Source organism: Sinocyclocheilus grahami, unplaced genomic scaffold (assembly GCF_001515645.1).
Source record: "Sinocyclocheilus grahami isolate Dianchi unplaced genomic scaffold, SAMN03320097.WGS_v1.1 scaffold272.1, whole genome shotgun sequence".
NCBI lineage: Eukaryota > Metazoa > Chordata > Actinopteri > Cypriniformes > Cyprinidae > Sinocyclocheilus > Sinocyclocheilus grahami.
In genome coordinates this window covers 131,012-155,963 of record NW_015505451.1, presented here as the reverse complement: position 1 = coordinate 155,963, position 24,952 = coordinate 131,012, and the positions used below count along the sequence as shown (strand labels likewise).

General features: G+C 37.3%; 1 protein-coding gene across 1 annotated transcript in view; it reads right to left on the bottom strand.

Moving 5' to 3' along the window:
* LOC107599816 (ELAV-like protein 4) overlaps positions 1-24,952 on the bottom strand; it is a 75,596-nt gene that overhangs the window by 6,625 nt on the left and 44,019 nt on the right. Inside the window, exons 4-5 of the mRNA XM_016291506.1 lie at positions 17,764-17,867; positions 9,140-9,336 (exon numbers count right to left, since the gene is read on the bottom strand). Coding sequence (XP_016146992.1) covers positions 9,140-9,336; positions 17,764-17,867 — 301 coding nt within the window. The remainder of the gene's footprint in view (positions 1-9,139; positions 9,337-17,763; positions 17,868-24,952) is intronic.

Sequence of the window (24,952 nt, the reverse complement as noted above, 5' to 3'; positions counted from 1 at the left end):
ACACTGTATGTATTTTTGTGGGGAGTTATAATTAAATTAAGGATGATTTATAATACACTGGTATTAATTTATATTTGTGTATGCTATAATTTTTTATATGATGAATATATATAAATACATTTTATTTATATTAACCCTAAGCCACGCCTCAAAAACAGGAGCTTAAAATTATTCAGGTAATATATACATATTTCTATCAAGACGTTTTATTTTATTTTTTTGTGGTTACATATTTAATACAGTAAAATGGAGAATTCGGATAAAATTGAGAATTCGCCCAATAAAAGAATGTGTATATTTATATTGCAATACTGTTATGTATTTCTATAGTGACAATTAAAGAATGATTAAGAAGGATATGAGCAAATCAAAAACAAAACTCAAAAAGAGAAATAAATGAATCATACAAACAGATACTAAGAGTGAATTATAAAGAATGAATCTTAGTGTCTGAACATGTGCAGATAATATGCTAGTGTTATGGATGAAATTGGTCTGGGGCCATCTTTCAGCATACCTGAAAACTTTAATATAAAATGACATTTCAATGAAGTTGGAAGCAGGATGTAATGTAGCATTAACTGGGAGTGCCCTTTCTTCTTCTTGCTGTCTCTTTCTTGTGCGGTCTCTCTATTAGCCCCAGTGACCCAGCGGGCCGGTGTATTACGCTTTCTTTCCCCGTCAGTCATTCTCATTTTAGGCTCCTGTCTGTTTGGCTACTTTGCGACCTCCGTCCCTCACTCGGCTCGGCCTCGTCTCATTTCCTATTAAAACTGCTGCAAGATGGCCGACAGGGCTAATTACCGCTTTCTCACATTTCAAACTGAACTTCTCCAGACAAAACACACACGTACACATGCTGGCCCTCCCTCTCCGCAGTGGGTCAACAGTTGGTGACTCTGCCTTCTGTGAACTTAGAGGAAAAACGGAGCCAAAATAAAGCGAGGACATTCAGCGTGTCGAGTCATTAAGATGCCAATTAGCCAATTAGGGAGGCAGGTTGCTTTGTGGGTAAATGAGTTAATTGGAGAGAGGGCTCTGAGGTGCAAGAGCAGGCGATATGTTAGATATATGCAGGTGTGTCTCAACCCGGCCTACAGCTTTTCACACTTCCTCTCCAAACACACATTTCCTATTAAAACTGCTGCAAGATGGCCGACAGGGCTAATTACCGCTTTCTCACATTTCAAACTGAACTTCTCCAGACAAAACACACACGTACACATGCTGGCCCTCCCTCTCCGCAGTGGGTCAACAGTTGGTGACTCTGCCTTCTGTGAACTTAGAGGAAAAACGGAGCCAAAATAAAGCGAGGACATTCAGCGTGTCGAGTCATTAAGATGCCAATTAGCCAATTAGGGAGGCAGGTTGCTTTTGGGTAAATGAGTTAATTGGAGAGAGGGCTCTGAGGTGCAAGAGCAGGCGATATGTTAGATATATGCAGGTGTGTCTCAACCCGGCCTACAGCTTTTCACACTTCCTCTCCAAACACACACACACACACACACAATGAGCCCTTTGTAAGGCCAGCTAATACATGCAAATGGGACTCATCCTTTTCAGATCTCTTCAATAATAAGTGCTTGTGATGTATGAGGAATTAATTACTGATTTCTGTCATCAGTATTGCTGTGCTAATTGCTTGACGAGTCCTGTTTGAATAAACAAAGGATCTTTAGCTTTAAAGTAAACATCGCACCGACAGTTCATGTATCTAGAGGAGATAGACTGTAACTCATCCAAAGTATTTTATATTTATGATACAACTGAATAATGAAATATTTTGAATGGTTATGAGCTGCATACTAGAGTCCATTATGCTTCCATTCATACGATTGTGAACACACAGATGTGTAAAAGTTCAGTATTTCACTTTTAGGTGAACTCTGACCTGAGAATTTGTATAGTAAAAAGGTGTTTGACCAATAGAAGATAAAAAAACATCACAAATTAAAAACCTAGTCACACAATATAAAGAATACATGCTTGAACGGTTTGCACATTCTAAGCTCCATGGTTTGCATTTTTGTGAGAAATTGATATTTTAACATTTCAAATTCATTATGTATTACTTTACTGATTTGCACTGCCATTCAAAAGTTTGGGGTTGGTACAATTTTTTTGTTTTGTTTTTGAAAGATGTCAGCCTGTAATTATTTCAGCAAAACTACTGTAAAACTGTATTATTAAATATTAGAGCTTTTTGTGGAAACTTGTGTTTTTAGGGATTATTTAAGAAATGTAGCATTACATCACTTGCTCACCAATGGATACTCTGCTGTGAATGGGTGCCGTCGGAATAAGAGTCCAAATAGCTGATAAAAACATCACAGTACTCCACATGACTCCAGTCCATCTTGTAAAGTAAAAAGCTGTTTGCAAGAAACAAATCCATCATTAATACTTCAAACCATTGCTTCCTGTTATTAGTGAAAAAAGTTGCCTCATCTGAAAACGATTCAAAACAGTTGGATTGTCCAACACACACGTCTAGGTGGATTTTGATGTGAGAGGACAACAGGGCATGGACTTTTTCACTGGAGGAAGCGTTATTATGGATTTTGGCCAGAAGCAATAGTTTAAAATTAAAACGCCTTGATGAATTTATTATAAACACACAGCTTTTCACTTCACAAGATGTTAATACATAGAATGGAATCATGTCGTAAAAATACAAGAGATTACACATTCCGTTTCATAAAATTTTGATCCGAAACTAGACGACTTTGTTTCTTTCTGTCAGTTTAAGTGTGCAGGAATGAACTGATGGATCTGACATAAACTATATGCTATCTGTGCCTTTGCTTGTTTAGGTTGAACACAAACACCGGCTGATTCCGAAAGCGGGGAGAGGAAGGCATCAAGACATGTCTAAATATAATGTCTGGTAACATCCCGTCTACTATAATGCCTTAATTGCTTTTGAAGGCAGCAGAGATGTATCCCACAAAGTGCGATTTAACGGTTGGTGGAATAAATAGAAATACATTTTTATAAATGTATTTTTTTTTTTAAACGTATGTCTCCTTTTCTTTCTAGAAATAAGCATTGTGGTGACTAAATATTTGCTTTAAAGTTCTTTTTAGCTCATTAGATGTGACTTGGAAGCCTATCTGAAACCAGTTTCCTTTGATGGAATCTTCATATACCATGCTGCCTGTGAATGCTGTCATTGCAAAACACAGACTCAGAGGTTAAAGGTCAAGTCCTTCCGAACCTATGATATGGCTATACAGTGGTGTGAAAAAGTTTCGCCCCCTTTCGGTTTTTTTATTTTCTGCACATTTGTCACACTTGAATGATTCAGATCTTCTTTTATGACCTCCTGGATGAGTCGTCGTTGCGCTCTTGGAGTAAATTTGATAGGCCGGCCACTCCTGGGAAGGTTCACCATTGTTTCAAGTGTTCTTCATTTGTGGATAATGGCTCTGACCGTGGTTCGCTGGAGTCCCAAGCCTTAGAAATGGCTTTATAACCCTTTCCAGACTGATACATGTCAACTATTGTGTTTCTGTTCTCGAATTTCTTTAGATCGCGGCATCATGTGTTGCTCTTTAAGCATGCTTCACTTTGTCAGACAGGTTCTATTTAAGTGATTTCTTGATTCAGCAGGTCTGGCAGTAATCAGGCCTGGGTGTGGCTAGTGAAATTTAACTCCGCTTTCTAAAATAATGTGGTTAATCACAGGGCTAGGCAGGTTTGGACAGCTTTTTTCCCTTAATAAATGAAATCATTTAAAAACTGCATTTTGTATTTACTTGCATTATCTTTGTGTAATATTTACATTTGTTTGATGATCTGAATCTTTTAAGTGTGACAAATATGCAACAAAAAAAAAAAAACCAGGAAGGGGGCAAAAACCTTTTTACGGCACTGAATTTGGAAAATTATACTTCTTCTTTACTTTTTTGTATTATATTCTGCACAGTATTATATATTGACAGTATGCAGGAGTACCAGAAGCTGTTTAAAGTAAACTGCATTCAGTATAGAATGCTCAGTATTTAGTAAGGCTGGAATACGCTACTCAATTTTTGTCCAGATCTTCTGCCAAATTTACAGTTTGGAGAAGTCAACGGCAGTTGCCGAAAGTCAGAGCCAGTTGACAGATTTCATCGAAAATTGCATAGTCACAGACTCCGATTTTTTAGCTTCAGACTATGAATCCGTCCTGTCGGAGGATATCGAACATGTTTGATATTTTGAGCCGATTTTAGAACACATTTTGTTTTGATTTGTCAAGCGTAGCAACAAGGCACACGTTTCTGTGTGTGTTTGTTGTGATCAGAACAACTTTAAAGTCTGGTAGTGTGTGATCCTCAGTTGTTTAGTGTATGATGGCCAGTTTTTCCTCTGTGACTATTACAAAGTCAGTAAGTGTATGATGGCCAGTGTTTTAAAATCTGTTAAGATTATTCTAGTGTATTCCAGCCATAAGTAGAAAGCTGGAATTCCATTCCGAACATAGCCTACGTTTGCCATAACAAGCCTTTACATCAGGGTCGTGTACTGTATCATTCATAACTGAATTAAGAAAGCCTTTACATTCTGTTTCAGTTCCGTAAATTGAACTGAATTTTAATTAAGGAAGCAAACAGGGTTAAGAATTTGCATGTAAGGAAGTACAATTAAAATAAACTGACATTCATATAACTAATTTTTAACTAGAAAAAAATGTGAATGTTGAATGGACAAAGCCTTGTTTGAAAGCCATTATTACTGCAGGTTCAGGCCTTACTGACAGATATCTATAGAATTTCTTACATGTTTCATAATATTTAATAAATTATCTTTTGTGGGCAAGAGTGGAAGAATGTTTTTTTCCACTCCAAACTGTGTTATTTTAATTCATGCACTTCTTCCTGTCATTCCAATTCAAATTTTAAATTCAAACTTGTAAATTGAAAAGGGGCCAATTTTTCATTTCAGAATTTTGCACATCCCTGCATATCATTATGAATGATGGGTCTGATGACTGTTAAATAGCAAACTAATGTTTTAAACTTATGTCTATTGTTTCCTTTTGTTCTCTGGAAGTCTGTATCATACCTTTAAAAAAACAATGTAGAGCCGTAGGGCAGGTAGTCTGTAGTATGATTCAATCCAGAGGTTTTCAGTGCTGTGCACTAACACAACTATAATGAAATCGTGATGGGATCTCAGTTTCCTTGGGTAGAAATAATGCTGACCAGTGTCATTCAGGCTGCGACTCAGCAAACAGCTGACGATCTATCAGACGCCTGCAGAATCGCTAAAATTAGGGTCCAGAAAATGCTTGCAGTTTAACAGTTAAAAAATGCAAATGGCGCCTCAATGTTGACTGTGCTTTCCTTTTTTCTTTTCCCTTCGCTTCCCTGACATTACCATAATGAGCCTGCAGCCGTTTCTATAACAGGCTGCCTAAACAAAGCGAGTGGCCGGGCTAAAACGGAGACACTGGCATCGCTAGCTCCTTTTTAGTGCTTATCATGAACCGAACAGAGTTACAGCTACAATGTGCCAGTTAACAGCACTATTCTCCCGGTAATCACTCCTACCTTACGTAACTTTCTACCTGTACTTATCTCGGCTCAGCACACATGAAGCCGGAGAATGCTGAGTTTAATAATAACCGTGACACACAGAGTGAGTGCACAAGAAACAGTGGCAAGAGACCGCCGTAGCCGGCCTGACAAAGCGCTTTCCATTGCACGCCCACTGTTCTGGTCCTCGACACTTACTCTTTACGGGAGAGAAAGAGAGAGAAGTCCTCTGGGGAAAAAAGGGAAAGCTCAGAAAAGCTTGGCTGTTAATGACAGCCTTCTCTCCTCTGTCTGAACATAAGCTCCTCTCCATTGTCTCTCATTCTCTCACTTTTAAGTGGCTGTGCCAACTGTATGGAACATTTATTAAAATAGTGCGCTAAATATATTATGAGGAAAAAAGCCTACACCTCTTCTCCGTAGCTTCTGCCTAATCAGAGAAAGGAGAGCGACGTCCTCGTTTTATGTAACTTTTAGTTGCTGCCGCTACAGATGGTTTTTGAAAAGGCTCAGTAAGGGAGGTATTTGAAGACTTGAGCAGCTCTTTGCCTGGTTCTCTTTGCCTATAAATCCATCTGTTTGTCCTTGTGTAATTGGAGGCCAAGGCAGCGGTGTCATGGCATGCTTTGCGCTGTCTGGTGGAGCATCTCGATTCACTGTATACAGCACAGATCCTTTGTGTTCGACAGACCTTGATTTGGACACTCGTCGTGCAACGTTGGCTCAAATGCATTTTGACATCATGTTTCTAACCGTTCCCGACAGCGTGCTCACACTGTATAGTTAATGGAATTCAAGTCATGGGAAAATATCAGTGAGCGGGAAAAGAAAAGGCAGTGGAAGAGGAGAAAGCGTAGCATTTTAAAAGAAGGATTTCTACAAGTAGCTCATGGGAGCGCAGTCGTTTTTCACTTAAGAGGCGCAGCTTGTAGGAGCCGGCGTTATGGATCAATTGTATTTGCTCTCATTGACGGGACATGTATTGACTGCCAGGCAAGGCTCGGTGGAGCCTCTCTGAATATTTGACTATTGATCAAAGGGCCAAACCTATCATACTTCACTTAGGTTACATGGTAGGTTTAAGTACTCATGCCGTGGATTCAGTCAAATGCTCAAAAGCTTTTCAAATCCCTGCAATTTAGTCACATTTCCCAATAAACTCAAAACAAACAGACACACCTTAGGGAACGAGTTATATAAACGAGACACGTAGGAAGAGGACTTCCATCGCAAAACAGTATCCTTTTTGTGAGGGCGAACAGAGAAAATGCTTCCCTAATTGTTACCAAGAAACTTATGACAAGGATGTATGATGTATTATTATTTCAGAAAGGCAAAGCCACTGTTAGTTTATCATGCCATATGTGTTTGTCTTTATTAATGACTTTCGGTCGTATTTCAGGATGCTGTGTTTTTCTTGAAAGTGGCGTATAGAGGAATATGATTTAGATTTAGATCACAGAATTAGATTTGCCTTAAGAAGCATGTAGCAGATGGCTCATTGCCATCTTGATTGACATCATGCTAGCTTTGTGAGGGCTACCAAACTGACACACTGATTTACACATTAATGAGTAGGGACAGAAGTTGATTTTGGTTGAGATTCTGATTATACTTTCTTAATTCCTTTAATGATTCTTGCAGTATTTTTGGCAAAAAATAAACAATTTATCCTAATTGTGCATGGTATTCCATACTAATGTGTTTCAGTGAGGCATCAACTGATTCAGAAATTCAGTATTAGTGACTTAGTTCAAGAGTAGATGCTGTGAATCATTCTTTTGCCATAAATGCACCTGTTCAAAATGTTCTGTTTTGTTAATGACATCAGTATTCAGATATGGGGCAAGTGTTGTTGTATGTACCACAAATGGCTTGCAGTGATTCTGCAATGATTAAATCCTGTCAGCATATGGATGGCCCATGTGAGATTTAACTAAACGATTAACTGGTCTTGAGTAACATGTCTAATCCCTCCTTGACTTCAACTCTCATTTTAGACGTGCAGAATCCTTGTTTGGTTTTCAGGGTTTCAAAGTAGGGTTGTAATATTTGCTCCATGTATCTTTACGGCAGCCCTCCGATCAGTAGCTTCAAAAAGAAAACACTCCTCGATTCTTAATCACTAGCAACTCAGGTTTAATTAATCATTAGGCTGTCTCCTGCCTAACCCTTTTCTCCCGGGGAGCTTTTGCAGGGCCAGAGGAAGGATCCACGTCAAGGGAGGAAGGCCTCTGTGTGTATGTGTGCATGTGACCATGCAGCGTTCCTCAGCAGTTCTTCAGAAAGGGTTTGGCACCACTAGAACGTGGAGTACATTTTCCTGTGGCTTATGCGATATTGTTTGCATGGTGAGTGCTGTTATGAATTATGCAGTTGTAAAAATATTGAATGTGTAAGAAATTCAGCTCCATGACCATTTATATCCTGGTTGATTTATTCATGATGTTGGAGGAAGGATAGGCCAAGGAGATGACTGGATGACTTAAAATAGACTCATCAGTCTTTCCATGTCATGGACTTGGTTCTAATGTTTGATGATTATTAAGATTGGGATTCATGTTTATGGTCAAATACAAACAGACAACATGCGCATACATTTACTCACAGAAGATGGCTATAAGATTGAGTTTGTGTGTGTAGTTTCTATTACAGGGTTTCTGTGGGTCTTAAAAAGGTCTTCAGAGTTCTTAATTCATACAAATTAAGGTCTAAAAAGGTCTCAAGCTGGAGCCGGATGTCTTAAATTCATTAAATCACGCCATTAAATATTGCATGCACTACAAAAATAATAAATAAAATAAAAAATATCTTCCTCAGTATGTTTTATCTACCAATACAAAAATCTAAATATCCTTAAATCAAGATACGTTTACTTTAGATGCAAATGGAACAAATTAAGTTTTGTTTTCTGAGAAATTGAACAAAACAAAGTGAGTTTATGCTTAAAAAAGAACTTGTTTTCCTTTTGAATTAATCATAAACTCATACATTTCTCATTAAACAAGATATTTTACGCATTTAAGAATATGTAGTCATTTGCACTGGAAAACGCTTTTTTTGCAGTATGATCAGATGACAGATGTACAGTGAAATGTTATTTTCATATTGTAGTGGTTGGGAGCAATGTTTTTTTTTTTTTTGTAATATTAATTAAAAAGTGATGGAGATTTGTTGGAAGTTTGTGAAGTGTTGTGGATACAACACATTTACATCTAGAGATCATATTGATGTATTGGACCATTCAATTTCCTTGTTCTTAAAAAGTCTTACATTTACCTTCATAATACCTGGAGAAACCCTGTATTAGTTGTAGTGTGTTTACAAACACTTAATTTCGGTCAGACAAAAAACAAAAATTCATCTTTATAAATGTCATGTCAATGATAAAATCGCACAAGTCTGGTTTTTGCAAAACCAAACTAGATAATGCCATTTTAGCCTGGCTTCCATTACATTTAATATGGAGCCAACAAATCATTCAAAGAGTCGAAGAATTCCTTATGTTTTGGCTTTAACTGTCCTATACATTTTTTAAGAAGCTGCAATAAAGTGAAATCTATAATAAATTGTGAATCATTATTTATTTTATGTTAAATGGGAGAATTTGTTTGTTTGTTTGCATGCTACAGGGTGAGAGAAAAGCGGTCCCACTGATACCTGTGACCTGGTCGACGAGAATGCGGGAGGTGATTATCCGTCCGTACTGAGAGAAGAGCTGTTCCAGCTCCTTCTGGGCCATGGTCTTGGGCAGTCCACTCACGTACAGATTAGCGTCACGGATAGAAGCCGAACTGGGCCGTGCATACGAAACCTGTGAGACAAAAAAACACACAAACACATTGAGCATTTGTTGCAATTATCAAACTACAGTGGTTTATGTGGTGTAGGAATCTGATCTCTTGAACTCCACATCCACATGTGCTTGTTAAACATTTCAATTTGGCTTCTGGAGGATGTTTGTTCAGGGGATTTATAACCAACTTCTTGCATTTTCAATATGCAGCATTCAGATGCCAGAGGTCGTCTGCGCACCTGTTCTGTCTCACACTGTGCTGGTGGTCTGCTGAGACTTCAGAAAGATAATGCCCCCAAATCCTCCACTTAAGAACAAAGAAGAATCTCTTTGACTTATTATAATATTTTGAAAAGGAACAACTTGCTGCGAGGGATTCTCTGTGATCCTTGCTCATTCACAGATAAGGGATATACACATGACATCTAAAGAGCTTTGCAAATTGTCTTAAAGGAGAAATGAAAATGTAAATTCAATATTAACGTGCACCACCTCTAACCCAGTTTCTGAAGAGAAACAATATAGCCAAGAAATTGGATACCCAAAGTACAGTGGTTGAAGTTCATGAACCCTTTGAACTACAGGCATAATTGCGGTCTATTCTCAGAAGTCTCCAAAAGTCATAAAGAAAAACAGTTTTTTTTTGTATATATTTTTTGTCATATAATTTATAATGTACTTTATATAATTGTTTTATATTATCGTTTAATAATATTTTGTGTATATAGAATGTGTGTGCATATTGTTTCTTGTTACAAAAAAATATATATATATATATATATATATATATATATATATATATATATATATAAATTTTATGTGTTATATGTTTTTAATAGTTTATACAAAATGTAAAACATTAACTGATTAAATGCAGTTGGTATCATGATTTTGTTTTTACAGCATTACCTATTGTTAATGTATAGGGCCTTATTGTATTGTATTGTGCTGTAATTATTGTATTACCAAATATTTTTCTATTAAATACTTTCCCAGTTCAGATCTTTAAAGCGTTTATTATTCTAGATTAATGTCAAAATTTAAATTTATACATTGTTATATATCAAAAGTGAACAATACTCTTTTTTGTGAGTGAGTGTGTGTTTGTGTGTATGCATTGCACACACACACACACACACTCTATATATTTACTATATATTATTGTAATTCATGTTTAGCTTGAAATGTAAAAAAAAATATTAGAATATAAAGAGATAAACATTAATTAATGCAGTTTGTATTATTATTTTTACTTTTTTTTTTTTACAAATTACTCAAAGCGTCAATGGTACAAATTGGACAGTTTTAGTTTCTTTTCTACAGTTGTACAGATTGACTTGTTTTTAAAATAAGGTTCATGAACCTCACTTAAAACCCACAGCAGTAAATAATAAAGGCTAATTTGTTTTCAGAAAACACATGATGGAAGAGCTTGTGTGTGAGTGTGAGAGAGAGAAGGCTGGCTGTCATCTGTGCTGAATAACACTTTGGAACCTTCTGTTTGTGCCTAGAGTGAGAGCCAAGCCATCTATAGCTCTCTCACTCTCGCATTCCCCACACGCTCTAATATCAGCGCGCTGCGCTTACTAGCACCTTGGACAGCGCTCATTCCACCATACTCCCTCCATCTAGCGCTCACCCGGCACGTTCTCACCTCTCTCGACTTGTCAAACTCTGCAGCACCTTGGACAGTGTCTGTCACACTCTAAAATTCACTGTACTTGTTTTCAACTTCACATACCAGTCACTTTCTATTCTTACACACATGATGCAATTTTCACCCATTGCAACCGTTCTCAAACAAATTTCAGAGTCGTTGGCAAATTTAATACTATAATGTCACTGAATTTTACACAGTTGTACAGAGATAATTAGGTATTTTTTTTAAGTAATCCTTGTGGGAAACTTCAGTGCTGTGGCTCATCCTGGATTTTCTTAAATGAGAATTATTTTCAAAAGGATCGTTCACTCAAAAATGAATAACACCCTTATGTCTTTCCAAACCCATAGTCCATATGACTGCTTTCATACAAATATAATTTTCATTTCACATGACTACTTTTATTACAAATATTTCATAAAATAGTTTCATGTGATGAACATACCACAATTTTAGTCATTATTCACCAATATTCTTTCCCTTCACTCTGTTAACGGCTGTAACTGACTCAGTGTTGGACTTGGGAACCTGATCTTTTTGGTTTTTGTTAACCAGATCAATTGATTAATTTAAAAGATCCTACTCAAAAGAAGAAGAATTTATCATATATGTACTAAAAAGACTACTATTTGATAATGAATGATAAATTCATATGATAAAAAGACCGAACTATTCTCACAATGTCCCCTTTTGTGTTCCACAAAAAGTCACATGGGTTTGAATCGACATTTGTGGGTGAGTACAGTATACAGAATTATGACAGCTTTTTAATTTTTTGAGCGAACAAACCCATTTTCTGAATTTCCTTGTTGATTCTACGTTTTTGTCTGTCTCGCTCTCTCCCGCTACAGCAATTCAGTTTTATTTCAAGATGGGGAGATGTTTCTATCTCCCTGCCCTTTTAATGCTCATGTCAATTTAATCTGTTCCCATTAATGGTTGAAGCAGCCTTTCCATCTCATATTTTCATTAGTTCTGACATTTGGGCAGCAGAGCCATCACAGGCTGTTACACTGCTACAAATGCTGAGCTAAACATGCTAAACACTCCGCCGTAATCTCCTCAAATCCACTTAAATGGAGAAGGCAAAAGGCATGGAACCCTGGCAGACTCTTCCCTATCCTCTCTTCCCTTCTTTTCTTTTCCTCTCCTCTTCTCTTTTTGCTTTTTTCTTGCCCTGTCGAGCAGCTCCAGATGTCAGATCTATCAACACCCTGTCTGCTGTGAGCAGTGTGTGTGTGTGTGTGTGTGTGTGTGTATACACGTATCTCACAGCACAAGGCTACGCTCTTCTCGCCCTCAGTGGGATTTCTCGCATCACACCTCGACAGGAAGGCAAAGCCGGAGTTTTGCTGAGAAATGGAGAAGTGTCATGGAGAAGTGTGTGTGTGTGTAACAAAATGATGAGCATGTGGAAGTTGGGACTGGAGTGAAACTCTCACTTTTGTTTTATTTTTCAGCCAGTGAGTTGATCTGTTTTCATGGACTTCCTGCATTAGCTGATGTGCTCGAGCGATGGCGTGTCCCTGAACTTGACAATGGCATTTTGCGAAAGAATATAAACTCATCGTAAACCGCCACAGACGTTTTTCCTCACTTCCTTTTTCTTGGCTAAACAGCCTCTTGTAAACATATACATCATCAGCTTATTTCAGCAGGAGGGCCCTCATAAACGCCGTTTTTCTTGCTCGGCTGAAAAGAGCAAAGAACTGCACTTCGGATAATTACCCTCTCCTTCTTTTTTCCCCATTCTCTCGCTCATCCACTCTTCGACGCAGCTGTCTGTTGCTATTAGATGGTCTGTCTTCATCCCGGCTCGATGGGGGGTGGGGTTACGATGGAGGCTTTATGAGAAGGATGACCTTGGAACACACTTATTAGGAGTTATAAGACAGAGGATTTCATCTCTTTCTTGCCATATTACAGCAGAAGAGCATATTTTGAGAGGGCTGGTGCTGGTCTGAATAAGAGGTTTCATGGAGTGCAAGGGAAAGGAGACCGAGCAGGGAGGGCCGAGCGCGAGAGGTGTAAAAGAGAGATCACAGAGATAAGAGATAAAGACATTGGCTTCTCTGACCCACGCTGAGATGGACGGATGGATGAAGAGAGAGAAAATATGGAGATAAAAAGATCTAGATGATTAACAAAGGACACGGATTGGAGTGACAACGTGTCCTGACCAGGCGTGGCGTGATGAAGCGATTAGCAATCAAAGCTTTTCCGTGTAAATCGCAGTTTTTGTCCAGCTGCAACCACAAGAAACACGGTCGCTTGGTTTCTATTTCTGTAGCATTGCTCAGGGCCCAAGGACTTGTAGCCCACTCAACCAAACATAGTCAGCTGATATAAAAATATGTATGACTTGCATTAAAAGCACACCATTTCTGATGTCAAATTGCTATAGTTTCTGTTTCATAGAGGTAAAAAAAAAGAAGGCAGGTCTATACTCAGACTTGGTAAATTACAGGAGCAGATAGTCAAAATGTGCTTATCCAGAGATGAACGCTGACAGTAATAAGTAGGTGGAAAAATCAGAGAACATGCAGTGCTAAATCTTCATACATCAAACCTACTACAGGAAATTTACATTTGAGTTTGTGTATTCTGGTCGGTTTTAGGATGAAGTTTAGCGCAAAAAAATGAAAAATTTGAAAAATTTGTGCGAAAAGCACAAATATCAAACATATTATGGCGATTTCAGGAGAGAAACTTCTAATCAAATAACTGTTTTAAATTTCCAAATGAATTTATTTTTAGTATCTCGATCTGTATTTCTAGTATCTTGATGTTAAATAGGTGATATTTCTCCAAAGATGCAACTGTAAAACCTGCTGGATGTTGTACCTCAAATTCAAATCAGTGCGGAATCATCACTATTCCATAATTAATATTCATGAGCTACAGCCATCCTTAATTTGAAACCCCCTAGTCATTCAAAATTAATTCTGGCACCACTGGTAACACTTGGTAGTTTCTGTCTAGTACGAAATTGGTACACAATTCTTCTTCACATAGCATTTTGCTTTCATTGTGGACAGACAAATTGCTTGTCGTTTTGCACTTGGTTTAGACAGTGTGTGAAACCGGAACATCTTTTGGTTGTGTCGATTCCATTCATGTTTGTGTGTGCGCAAGCAAAAAAATCAATCATGCATGAGATGTGCGTGTTGACCATACAGTAGCAGTAGCATTTGTTTTGTTTGTGTATGTAGGCACGCTAAGTCATGGAAGACGACTCTTGCTTCATTCCTTGAAAGTCTGTGTTTGTTGGAGTGTGTATGTTGCCAGAGAAAAATTTAACATGTTTAGAAGAAGTATGCTCAGCAACATCATTCCTGCAAGGTTTTGACAACTCCCCAACAGACAGCATGAAAATATGTGTTACACTAAATTGTGCCCTCGGGCCAAACCGCTGTATGCTCACTTCAGTGTTTCAGATTTCAAAACATAATACCATGATACTAAATTTATTACCAGTCTTTAATAATAATAGTAACGATCATCATATTTAATGTATAATAAACTAATACGAATATTCAATTATTATTATAAATAATGCATTCTATTTTAAATGTATTTATAAAAAGTATTTTTTACATTAATGCAAAATTCTTAATGCTCTAATAAAATGATGCCCAACATCAATATAAAATGTTGTGAAATGTCAAATGTAAGTAAGTCTCACAATTCTCATTTCCTTATGTGGTTCCCATAATATGTTGGTTTATTTTGAGTCAGAGATGAATGACAGCTGTGATGACTTGCAGTTCAGTGAGTCAGATGTTAATTCAGTAACTGCTGTGATGGATTGAATAAATGGTTTGTTAGAATGATTCAAACTGATAACTTGGGAGTTTTTGACTGATTCACACAACTTGAACTGCAGCCATTTTACTTTCTGCATTGTGTCTTTTTCAGGATTGTGCAGTAAAAAAGGGGCGTGAGGATAAAAAAAACAGCTCCAGAGTCATTTGGTTATAGCCCTGGGACGGGAACCAAAATCCTGAGGTGTGTTTGGCCGATAAGTGCTGTTTTTTTAACTGTGTGTTTATGTGTGTGTGTGTGTGTACCGCTGCCTCCCTGGAAGTGTGTTTTGTCACTGAGAGAAGCGCCGTGTGGCAGGAAGCTGTGATGATCGGCAAATACACACAGAGTGAGTCATTCTGTCTCTGATGGATTCTTAGCTGATGCTGAAACCAGTACTAGAAACACTGCCGGCCAACACATACACATGCTGCCACTATGGAAAACGCCCATGTTTGTGAGCTTTGTGCTGTGCTCTTTCAAAAACATCCCTGACAAGTCTTTTCTTTCTCCTCTCTCTCTTTTTTCATTCTTTTGCTCCCACACACAAACACACGCGTTCTTTTGCTGTTATGTTAAGAGGTACTGAGCCGCGCAGACTGAGCCGTGTTTTCATAAGCAGGCGAAATCCAATCTGATTAGATTAGGGCGGATGTAAGTGAGAGGTCTGGGATTATAGGCCAGATGAAAACACATACACAGCCAGATTATGCCGTGAGCGGCAGGCAGAATTTACTGTTAAAACCAGCTGCTGCTTCTAAATTTACCACAAAGCACTGTTGAGGAAAATGGAAGCCATCAGATTGTGGCGGATCTGTCTATTTCATTGCATGATTTAATTTAATAATAGAATAGAACATAACTCAGAAAAGACTCAAATGGAATCGAATAGAATATCAGAACATTGATAAAACATAACAAAATTGAATAGAATATAAAATGACAGATCAAAAAACATGACAACAGAGTAGAATGACAAAAGAATAATAATTATAATATTTACTAATAATAATACTTAAAACAGTAGAATAAAAAATGACAGATCAGAGCAGAATAGAATGATAATAGAGAATAATGTAATAAGACAATAGGATAAAATAGAATATAAAATGGCAGATCAGAATACTGAACAGAGTAGCATGATAATAGAGAATAAAATGTAATAAAACAAAACACAACACAAGAATAGAATAAAAGAGGACAGATCAGAATACTGAACAGAATAGAATGACAATAGAGATGAAATAAAACAGAACATTGCTAAAACGTTGAATAGAACAGAAAATGACAGATCACAATACTGAACAGAAAATAGAATGATAACAGAGATGGAATAAAACCGAACATTGATATAACAAAACTGAAGAGAACAATAGAAAAGAAGTAGAATGACAAAAGGGAATAAAATCAAATAAAACAGAACAATAATAAAATATAACAAAACCAAATACAGAGGAATATAAAAACACATCAGAACCAAAGAGAATAAAATGTGATTTGATGTCAATAAAATAATATCGAATAGAACATCAGAATGACAAAGAACAGAACATGGGAGATCAGAATAATGTGACATTAGATCAGAATAAAATATATCCAAATAAAATTGAACAGAAAATTGAAACATCATAGATGACAAAATACCAATGTGTCTGAACAGAATTAAATGGAATAAAATATAATAGAACATGACAGAATAGAACAGATCAAAATTTCCACAGTGAAAACCCAGACACTATTTAGCATGTCCACATTATTTCATTATACATGCCATTTCCCTCTTTTTGTGTGACTTCATGATTTGACATTTGGAGATTCATTTACATATCAATTACACTATTTTTCCCTTTTCTTCCTTCAGTTGCTTTCCTGTTTCCTTCTGCATCTTAATGAGTCAGATTTGCCCTCCTCTCTCTTTGTGCTGCCGCGCCTCAGCCTAGCACGAGCCAGTGTAAGCCACATGTACTAATCACTGCAGCTCCACTGGCACAAACGGTGGCAGGAAACATTCGGCGAATTGACTAGCGCAGACGTGAGAAATGGCGACTGGGAGAACGCTTCCACCTAAATGAGATGTTGCTCTGTTACCGTCTGTTATCTGTTATGTTTAAATAGGTTCAATTCCAGGTGCGGGTGACCTGTTAACTGGAGAGGCACTGAGAGAACCTTTTCAACGCTGTGCCCTTGAGCGAGAGGCGCTGGCTCCAGGGGGGTCCGCTACTGCAATTAGCGTAATGTGGGTTGCTTTGGCTGAAAAGTGTTTGGTAAACAACAGGCAGGCAGTAACCTAACAACATGAACCCGAACGCTGATCCCAACGTACACATTGAGGTATGCATACAAATACACCACATTACAGCTGTTCTTGTTTTTTACATTATTTTACTGTGAGTAATCATACAAAAATAACGTGATTTAAAGAATCTGTTAATTCCATTCAATTAATTTATTGGCATATCATTTAATAAATTCACTTAATTAAAATGTTATGCTGTACATCAGCAATGTGTATACACACAAATAATTACAAATATTTTTTAAATGATTAAATATTACTACTACTACTATTATTATTATGGTGTATTATAGTACTATTACTATATTATAATATATGTATACACACACACACACACACACTCCCTATCATTCAAAAGTATGGGGTCAATAAATTTTGTTTTTTTTTAAACAAAAATTTAACAGAAATACAGTAATAACTGTAAAACATCACACTTTTAAATGTAATTCTATTTAACATTTTAAAATTCAGCAATTTATTTCTGTGATTGACATATATATACTATATATACACAGATTTTTTGCATCAATCATTTTATTTGATTAAAAATACAATGAAACTAATATTGTGAAATATCTTCACAATTTACGTCTGTTTTAATATAATTTAAAATGTGATGGCAAAGCTGTTTAATGCAATTCAGGTTTGTTTGTTCTTTATTTGTTCTGCTAGTGTGGTTACTTACCTTAATAGTTTTGGTCTGAAGTCTGAGTCCATTTAACGTGTTGATGGCTTTCTCTGCATCTTTTGGGTCAATGTAGTTGACGAAACCATAGCCAAGACTCTGCCCTGTAGTTACAAGAAAAACAGGGAAGGAAGAGAAAAGACATATATTTTAGTTTAAATCATTCAATGTGCAGAAAGACATAAAACTGTGAAAGCATTTCTTTGAACTCCCCTTCCTTTCAAAGTGTATCGCTTATATTTACTTATATATAAGTCTTTAAAACCACTTAAATCCATTCATCACAAGAGCTATACATACATTATGAGATAGACAACATTAACACTTAACGATATATGTAGCATTAGCCTGACTAGCAGTGACTAGTTTGAGTTCGTGTTTGGCTAGCACACATTAAGCGAAAGCTTCCGCTGGAAACCTCTGACAGAGTCTTTGGTGGAATTATTTTGATTTAACCTCTTCTAACCATCTGCTGCTCCTCTGAAGGCGAGGCAGCCATCATCTGCTATTTGACTTAAACAGAAACTCTGCAGCTAAAGGCCTGTGTGGTACTGCCCCCCCACCTTTTCATTTTCGTTCTTTAAAGATCTCGCCACACAAATGCAGTGGAACTCGAGAACAGCGCTGCACTTATCCTCATTAATGGAAACAGACAGCGCTAAGTCCACAGTGTACACACAAAGTGAATCACAAATGTGAAAGAGTGCTACGCCCTGTGCCAAACAAACACAAGCTAAAGCACGCCAGATACCGCAGGGGGCAAAAAGAGAACTTCTCGCAGCCCTCGCTTCAAACGGCATGCCTCCTTCTCTTTCTCTTTGGATTACGGAGGATTACCAATCCCTCTGTCGTTCATTAAAACCCCGGAAAACTGAGAAGCAGCGATACAGCACTATTCAAAGCCTGACAGTGATGTTTCAAAGTTTCTTTAAATATAAATAGTATGATCCTAGAAAGTGTTTTAGGACACAGGTGCTGCTCTTTCATAGCTTACAGCATCCTGACAAGCACAAAACAGCAACATTGGGTCAACTAATAGTGTGAGAAAATCTGTTTAAACCAGTCATTTTTGCTGTTAATCCATTAATTCTGTTTACGGTCACAACATTCTCAGATGTTTGTTTTTTTGTAATTGTTTGCTAAAAGAAGCTATAATGAGACTATTTTTGACATGTCTCCTACACAGTAAGTGTCTATGGCATATCCCTATTAATTTGATATTGAAATCATTTGGTTTGAATTCATATTTAAGCCTTTTGTTTGCAGATTTTAGTTGATGTGAGACTGAGACAATACTATTTATGTATACACTACTCTATACTATACATTGTTCAAAAGTTTGGGGTCAGTATTTTTTTTCCCAGCAAGGATGCATTAAATTGATTGAATTGATAGTAAAGTTATTTTGGACTTCTTTTTGGAATCCTAAAAATGTATCATAATTTCCACAAAAATATTTAGCAGCAGCACAACTGTTTTTAACCTAGATAATAAGAAATGTTTCAAGCAGCAAATCAGCAGTGATTTCTGAAGGATCATGTGACCTTGAAGACGAGTAATGGATGCTGAAAATTCAGCTTTACCATCACAGGAATAAATTACATTTTAAAATATATTCAAATAGAAAACAGTTCATTTAAATTCTAATAATATTCACTAGGGCTGCCAAAATGGCTGAAAAACTAAATTCGAATTTTGTATTTAAATATTATCAACATTCGAATTATATTCGAATTTAAAATGCATCATTTCAGTTAGGGTGAAGAAAAGCTTTTGGCTTGTCTTCTGAGGCCACAAGAGGGCGCATTGAGCAAAATATTACTAATGCACGTTTATTCAAAGCATAAGATAACATGACTATCTGTGGAAAAAAGTTCATAATGTTTAAAATAATGTTTATAAGCCAATTATAGTTAATTAAGTTGCTTAAACAACTATAAACAAAACAGCATCATGTATGTATGCATAGTTTAATACAAAGGGCAGAAAGCCAATCACACAGAGTACATTTCTCATTTAAAAACATGAGATGCAGTGCGATGGGGAAAAAACCCGCCATAAAGTCTCGATATGTTTTTTTCAAAGTTAAACTTGCATTAATTTGACATAGCTTTCTAAACATGCGGCTCCTTTGTGCGAGATGCGAGTGCAACGGTAATAGATGTCCCTCTAGAAAATGCATGAAATATGTGTTCTGTGTGAACGGCTTGGTTTCATTTTTGATGTAAACAAGATCTTCTCCGCATTGATGTTCTCTTTTTCCGCAATTTTTTTAATGAACAACGCAGCAGCGCCGCATCTAGTGGCTTCAACTTGATAGGCTAACAAAAACATTATAATGCAACGACACTTACATCGTCATAGCGTCTCTTGCGCCACTGATAAGGCTGCCTCCTTAACGCACACCTAAAATTCGGATGCAAAGTTTTTGCATTCGAATGTGGATTTTTATTTTAAATTCGACGAATATTTTAAATAAAAAAAAATTTCGCCAGCCCTAATATTCACAGTATTATTGTTTTTACTGTGTTTTGATTAAATAAATGCATCCTTGGTGAGCATAAGAGACTTCTTTCAAAAATAGTAGAAACATCTTACCAATCCCAAACTTTTGTACAGTAGTGTATTTATGTGGTTGTGAAAATTCTGGACATGTGCTGCGCCAAAAAAAGCGAGAAAGTGTGTGTGTGGGAAATGGAAAGGTTAGTGTAAATGAAGTGTGTTTCCAAAGCGCTGTCATGCAGAACTTCAGCTCTGGATAATGATACATTCAGAGAACACACCGAGAAAAGAAAGACACTGAGAACTCTCTCTGCCTAACCTCTCCATTTGTCTTTCTCTATCTCCACCATCTCAGCTGTGTTCCTCGTTCTACTCCCTTTGTGGCCCAGAGCATTTGACCCCATGTTGGCATGCCCCGTATTGCCATTTTCATTGTGTGTATATGTGTGTGTGGGTGGATGTGTGCGTTTGCATGATTGTGTGTTTCAGCATACAATAATGGGTTCATAAAACAATCTGTTTTGTAATGCCCCTTTGCCTGATGGCATTTCCATAACGTTGCTAGCAGTTGTTCTTGCCTCCTTTAGAGTTCTTGCCTGAGGATAAGGTGAGGCCGACCAAGGCCACTGCTTCAGTCAAAGGGATTTCTCCCACCAGTATAACACACACACACCCCTTCTCCATCACACAGCGGTGCGACAGTGGAGATCTCAGTGGGGGACCAAAACCAGGCTGTTTGCAAAGAAAAAAGCACCAGCGCACACACCTACGTACACTCGGGTTACGCCGATTGTTGTGGAACTGAGTCATATTCTTAATATTTTAAGAAAATTAAAAGACAAACCCCTTAGTGAGTTCATTAATTATTAATTTAAGCGCATAATTTCATTATTAGTCTTTGTAGTCTATGACAATACAAAGAATAAAATCATCCTGCTTTAAAGAAAGGAGGCTGCGAGTTGTTTTGACAATCTCTAAGGGCCTTTTTTTGGCAAAGGCAATTATTTAGCTAATTTAATTTCCCTACGAACAGACACATTAACAGAACCTTAAACCGATCTCTATTAAACATCTCATATCTCATCTGTGCTCTGTAACAAACTGCAGAGGCACAACCTCAAAGAAAACATGCAATATTACAGACATGCACACACGCACATAACTCCCTCTATATAAACGACTTACTGCTGCACCTGTTTATGGACATACAGACATGACTTAAATGGGTTGAATTATAAAATGCAACTCTGCAGGGAGAGATTTAGCATGCTGCACTGAAAAGTTACATCTTCAAAATCTTAAAACGGAGACACATTTTTCTATTAGAGAGCATTACTGTTACTCCTTTATAAGAACCTTTGCTTACTCTTTCATGTGAATTTTTATTTGAAATGTTTTGATTTAGACATGTTTTATTCAGAGTGCTTCTATACTCGTGGGTTTGTAACTGAAGTGTTCATAATTTATAAATTTATAATGATTTTACACATTTTTTTCACAGTTTTAGACAAGAAATAGACAAGCAAGCATTTACTTAAGTATATATCTTCAGACCAGTTTTTGGTTGTGTTGGTTGATATCTAGTGTAATAGCAACTGAACTGCATAGTTTAGGCCCTGCTGTTAAATTTTTAAATGATATTTTTAAATGTACCATATTCTTCTGTAGTTTACAGCATTGGCTGAGAGAGATTTTCTTTTATATGTAAACAAAATTAACACTATAACTTAAATATGTTATTTTGAAGGGCTGTATGTTCCCCTTTTAGTCTGTGCTGTTTTTTAAATGAAAAGACTGGGCATCCATGGCCATTGTTTCGAGGCTTTGCTGTGTTTTTCAGCATTGTGTGCCATGATCATTGTGTTTTCAAGACGGTGTGTCAAGTTAAAAATAGTTCAACTCAAAAACGTGTCTTGAGACCACTTGCATTCTGTTCCATTTTGTCTTTTTTTGAAGCTGTTTTTGAACACAAAGATGCGTCCTGTGTACGGCCTCTAAGCAGCATCTGGTGGACCCAATTATATGGGGCTTCAGTAAAGCCTGACAACCCATGTGTTCTTGTACTTCCCTAAATCTCACAGACACATAATAAAAATCAATATCACACATGACACCTATACATGAGTATATATATACTCTGTACTGTATATTTGGAAATACATATGTGGTATACACACCTACACACAGACTATAAAATTCTGTTCACACAACCAGATCATATACCCACGCAGAGACAGCACATGAATACAAAGCACACACAAACACAATCTCTTCAGCACAGCCAGGGTTACCTACAATGGACAGCAGCGTAGGTACCGGAGAGGGTTACAGTCAGGGCTGCCTCATGAATTTATTATTGAGGGAAGTGAGAATCACAGAGAATGTTTCATGGCAAAGCCAGTGCTCTGCTATCCTGCATCATACCTATTCTGTAAATATTTCATGTCATGTTTTATCTACAGAAGTGTGATTATATTTTGTGCTGTTCTGTCATTAGCTTTTAGAGCCGATTGTGCTGTTTACATGAAATCGGAGAGAATATTCTCATTTCTCTGGTGGAAAGTTAGATGATCGGTATACATAAACTGTATAAAATGTGAATTTGCAACAAAAATGATTGAGCCCATTAGAAATATGCCATAAACATCAAATGGCACAGCAAAAGAGAATTACCTCTATGCTGTTTAATTAGTATAATGGTTACGTTAACTTATATATTTTAATTGTCAATTAAAATTGAAACTGAAATGATGCATTGTGCTTTTAATGAGCTTTTAATGAATGCAGATCTCCATTTTTCCAGCACTTTCTGTTCCCCAGCAGGATAGACTTGCAGTCAAATTTGGAAACAGTGGAAAGGCTTTTTCAAAGACAATGCTTAACACCAATTAAAAGGATATTTTTTCACAAATAAACAGCTTATGACTATTAGTGTGTAGGCTCCTGATGGGTTTTTCAATGCGATGGGACACGGCTGAAGCTGAAGCGTAATAGTGATGTGCGAGAGCTTGATCGAAGCTTGTGTGTGGTTGTGTGTGTTCTGTGAGTGTGTGGGTTAACCAAAGAGTATAGGTTTGGCTGGTTAGCACGGCCTAGTTAGCCCCTGCTGGTAAGTGATATAATTACAATGTCTGGATCCAAAAAGCATCCTTCTTCTCCTTTGAGAACAATTCAAGTGTACCCATGCATTTTGATGAAATAAAATTGTTTGCAAGCAACATAGTACTGTTCAAAAGTTTGGGGTTGTTTATTTATTAAAGAAATCTCTTATGCCCACCAAGGCTGCATGTATTTATTTATTTTCCAGAATTCTTTGAATATGAAGTTCAAAAGAACACATTTATTTGTAAAACTGTCACTTTTCAAAAAACCTAGAAGAAGGTGTCCATTTTTTAAAGCTTTTAAAAAGCATGAAATGGTCTATTATTTTAATATTTTTTGTCTCTCGTTCTTTCACTTCACAGTTTAGGATAGTTGCTTGGTGTGCATTCTTGTGGTGCTGACAACCAATCGGCATTATCATTTCCTGCAGATCCAGAGCGATGTGTCCCATGAAGAGCGAAGCTAGCCGATTACAAATCACATACTTCCAGGGGGTCCATCGCCAGACGAACATCTGCCATTAAGATGAATGGGAATGCTAACGGATAACAGGTATTACAGACCTCCTGTTGTATGACTTTATAACTTGGGTGCATGCTTTTGATCCAGAAAATATGATTCATAATATGCACAGCTGTATTTTTGTTCCCGAGAGACGTGTTGTCATGTTTGTGAGCCCACGGTGTGTGTGCATGAAAAAAGTATCATTAACTGTAGCATCGCTACACTGGAGTCATGAGGTCCCAAAACTGGCGTCCTCTTTTCTCTCGTAATCATCGTCTCAGTGATAGCGAGGATGAGGAAGATGAGGAAGGGCATGCGTGAGCTGCCCCCTGTTTGGGTCTCTTTTAGCTCTTGAGGAACACGCTGAGTTAAATGGGAGGAATGAGATGTTTCTCTCTCTGTTAAATTGAGGCTGTTTGGAGTGAAAGGCTCCATTTGAAGGAGTCGTATTTGAACCATTACGCCTCTTACCACAGCAGCAGGAGTCAGAGTGTGTGATGATAAAATGAGTGTGTGTCCAGTGGGTGTCCTTCCTCTCTTTCTCACGCACACACTCATATATATGCTTTTACTTTATGGTACACATTTACAATAACACACTCGCGCACACACACGTATTCCTCTGTGCTCAACATCATTTATCATCAAAGCTTTGCACATGAAAGATATATTTGACTGATTTTCGCTGTTCTGCTGCTTGGCAGTGAGCTAAAAGTCTTCACGCTGGATTCTTGCTAATTTCCCCCTCTCTCTACATCAATTGTTGATACATAATTTAAAGGCCCAGTGCTTCCATTGATTGAAAATGAGATGAATATCGTAGCAAACACAGCACTGCCTCCAGCAACCCCACCCCCACCCCCACCCCAACCCTCCGGCAGCCATGCTGTGCCAACAGTTGCTTGAATCAGGTGGGAAAGCTGAAACTAGCATTCATTTGGGAGAGAACAGCAGTGCAGACACAAGATGACAGTTCAACGAGCATGTGACACTAACCCACCTTGATATCACAAAGCTCTCTGGCTACAAACAGGAAAATCTGTTTGGTCAGACTTAAATTTAGGCACATTTAGGATGTGGA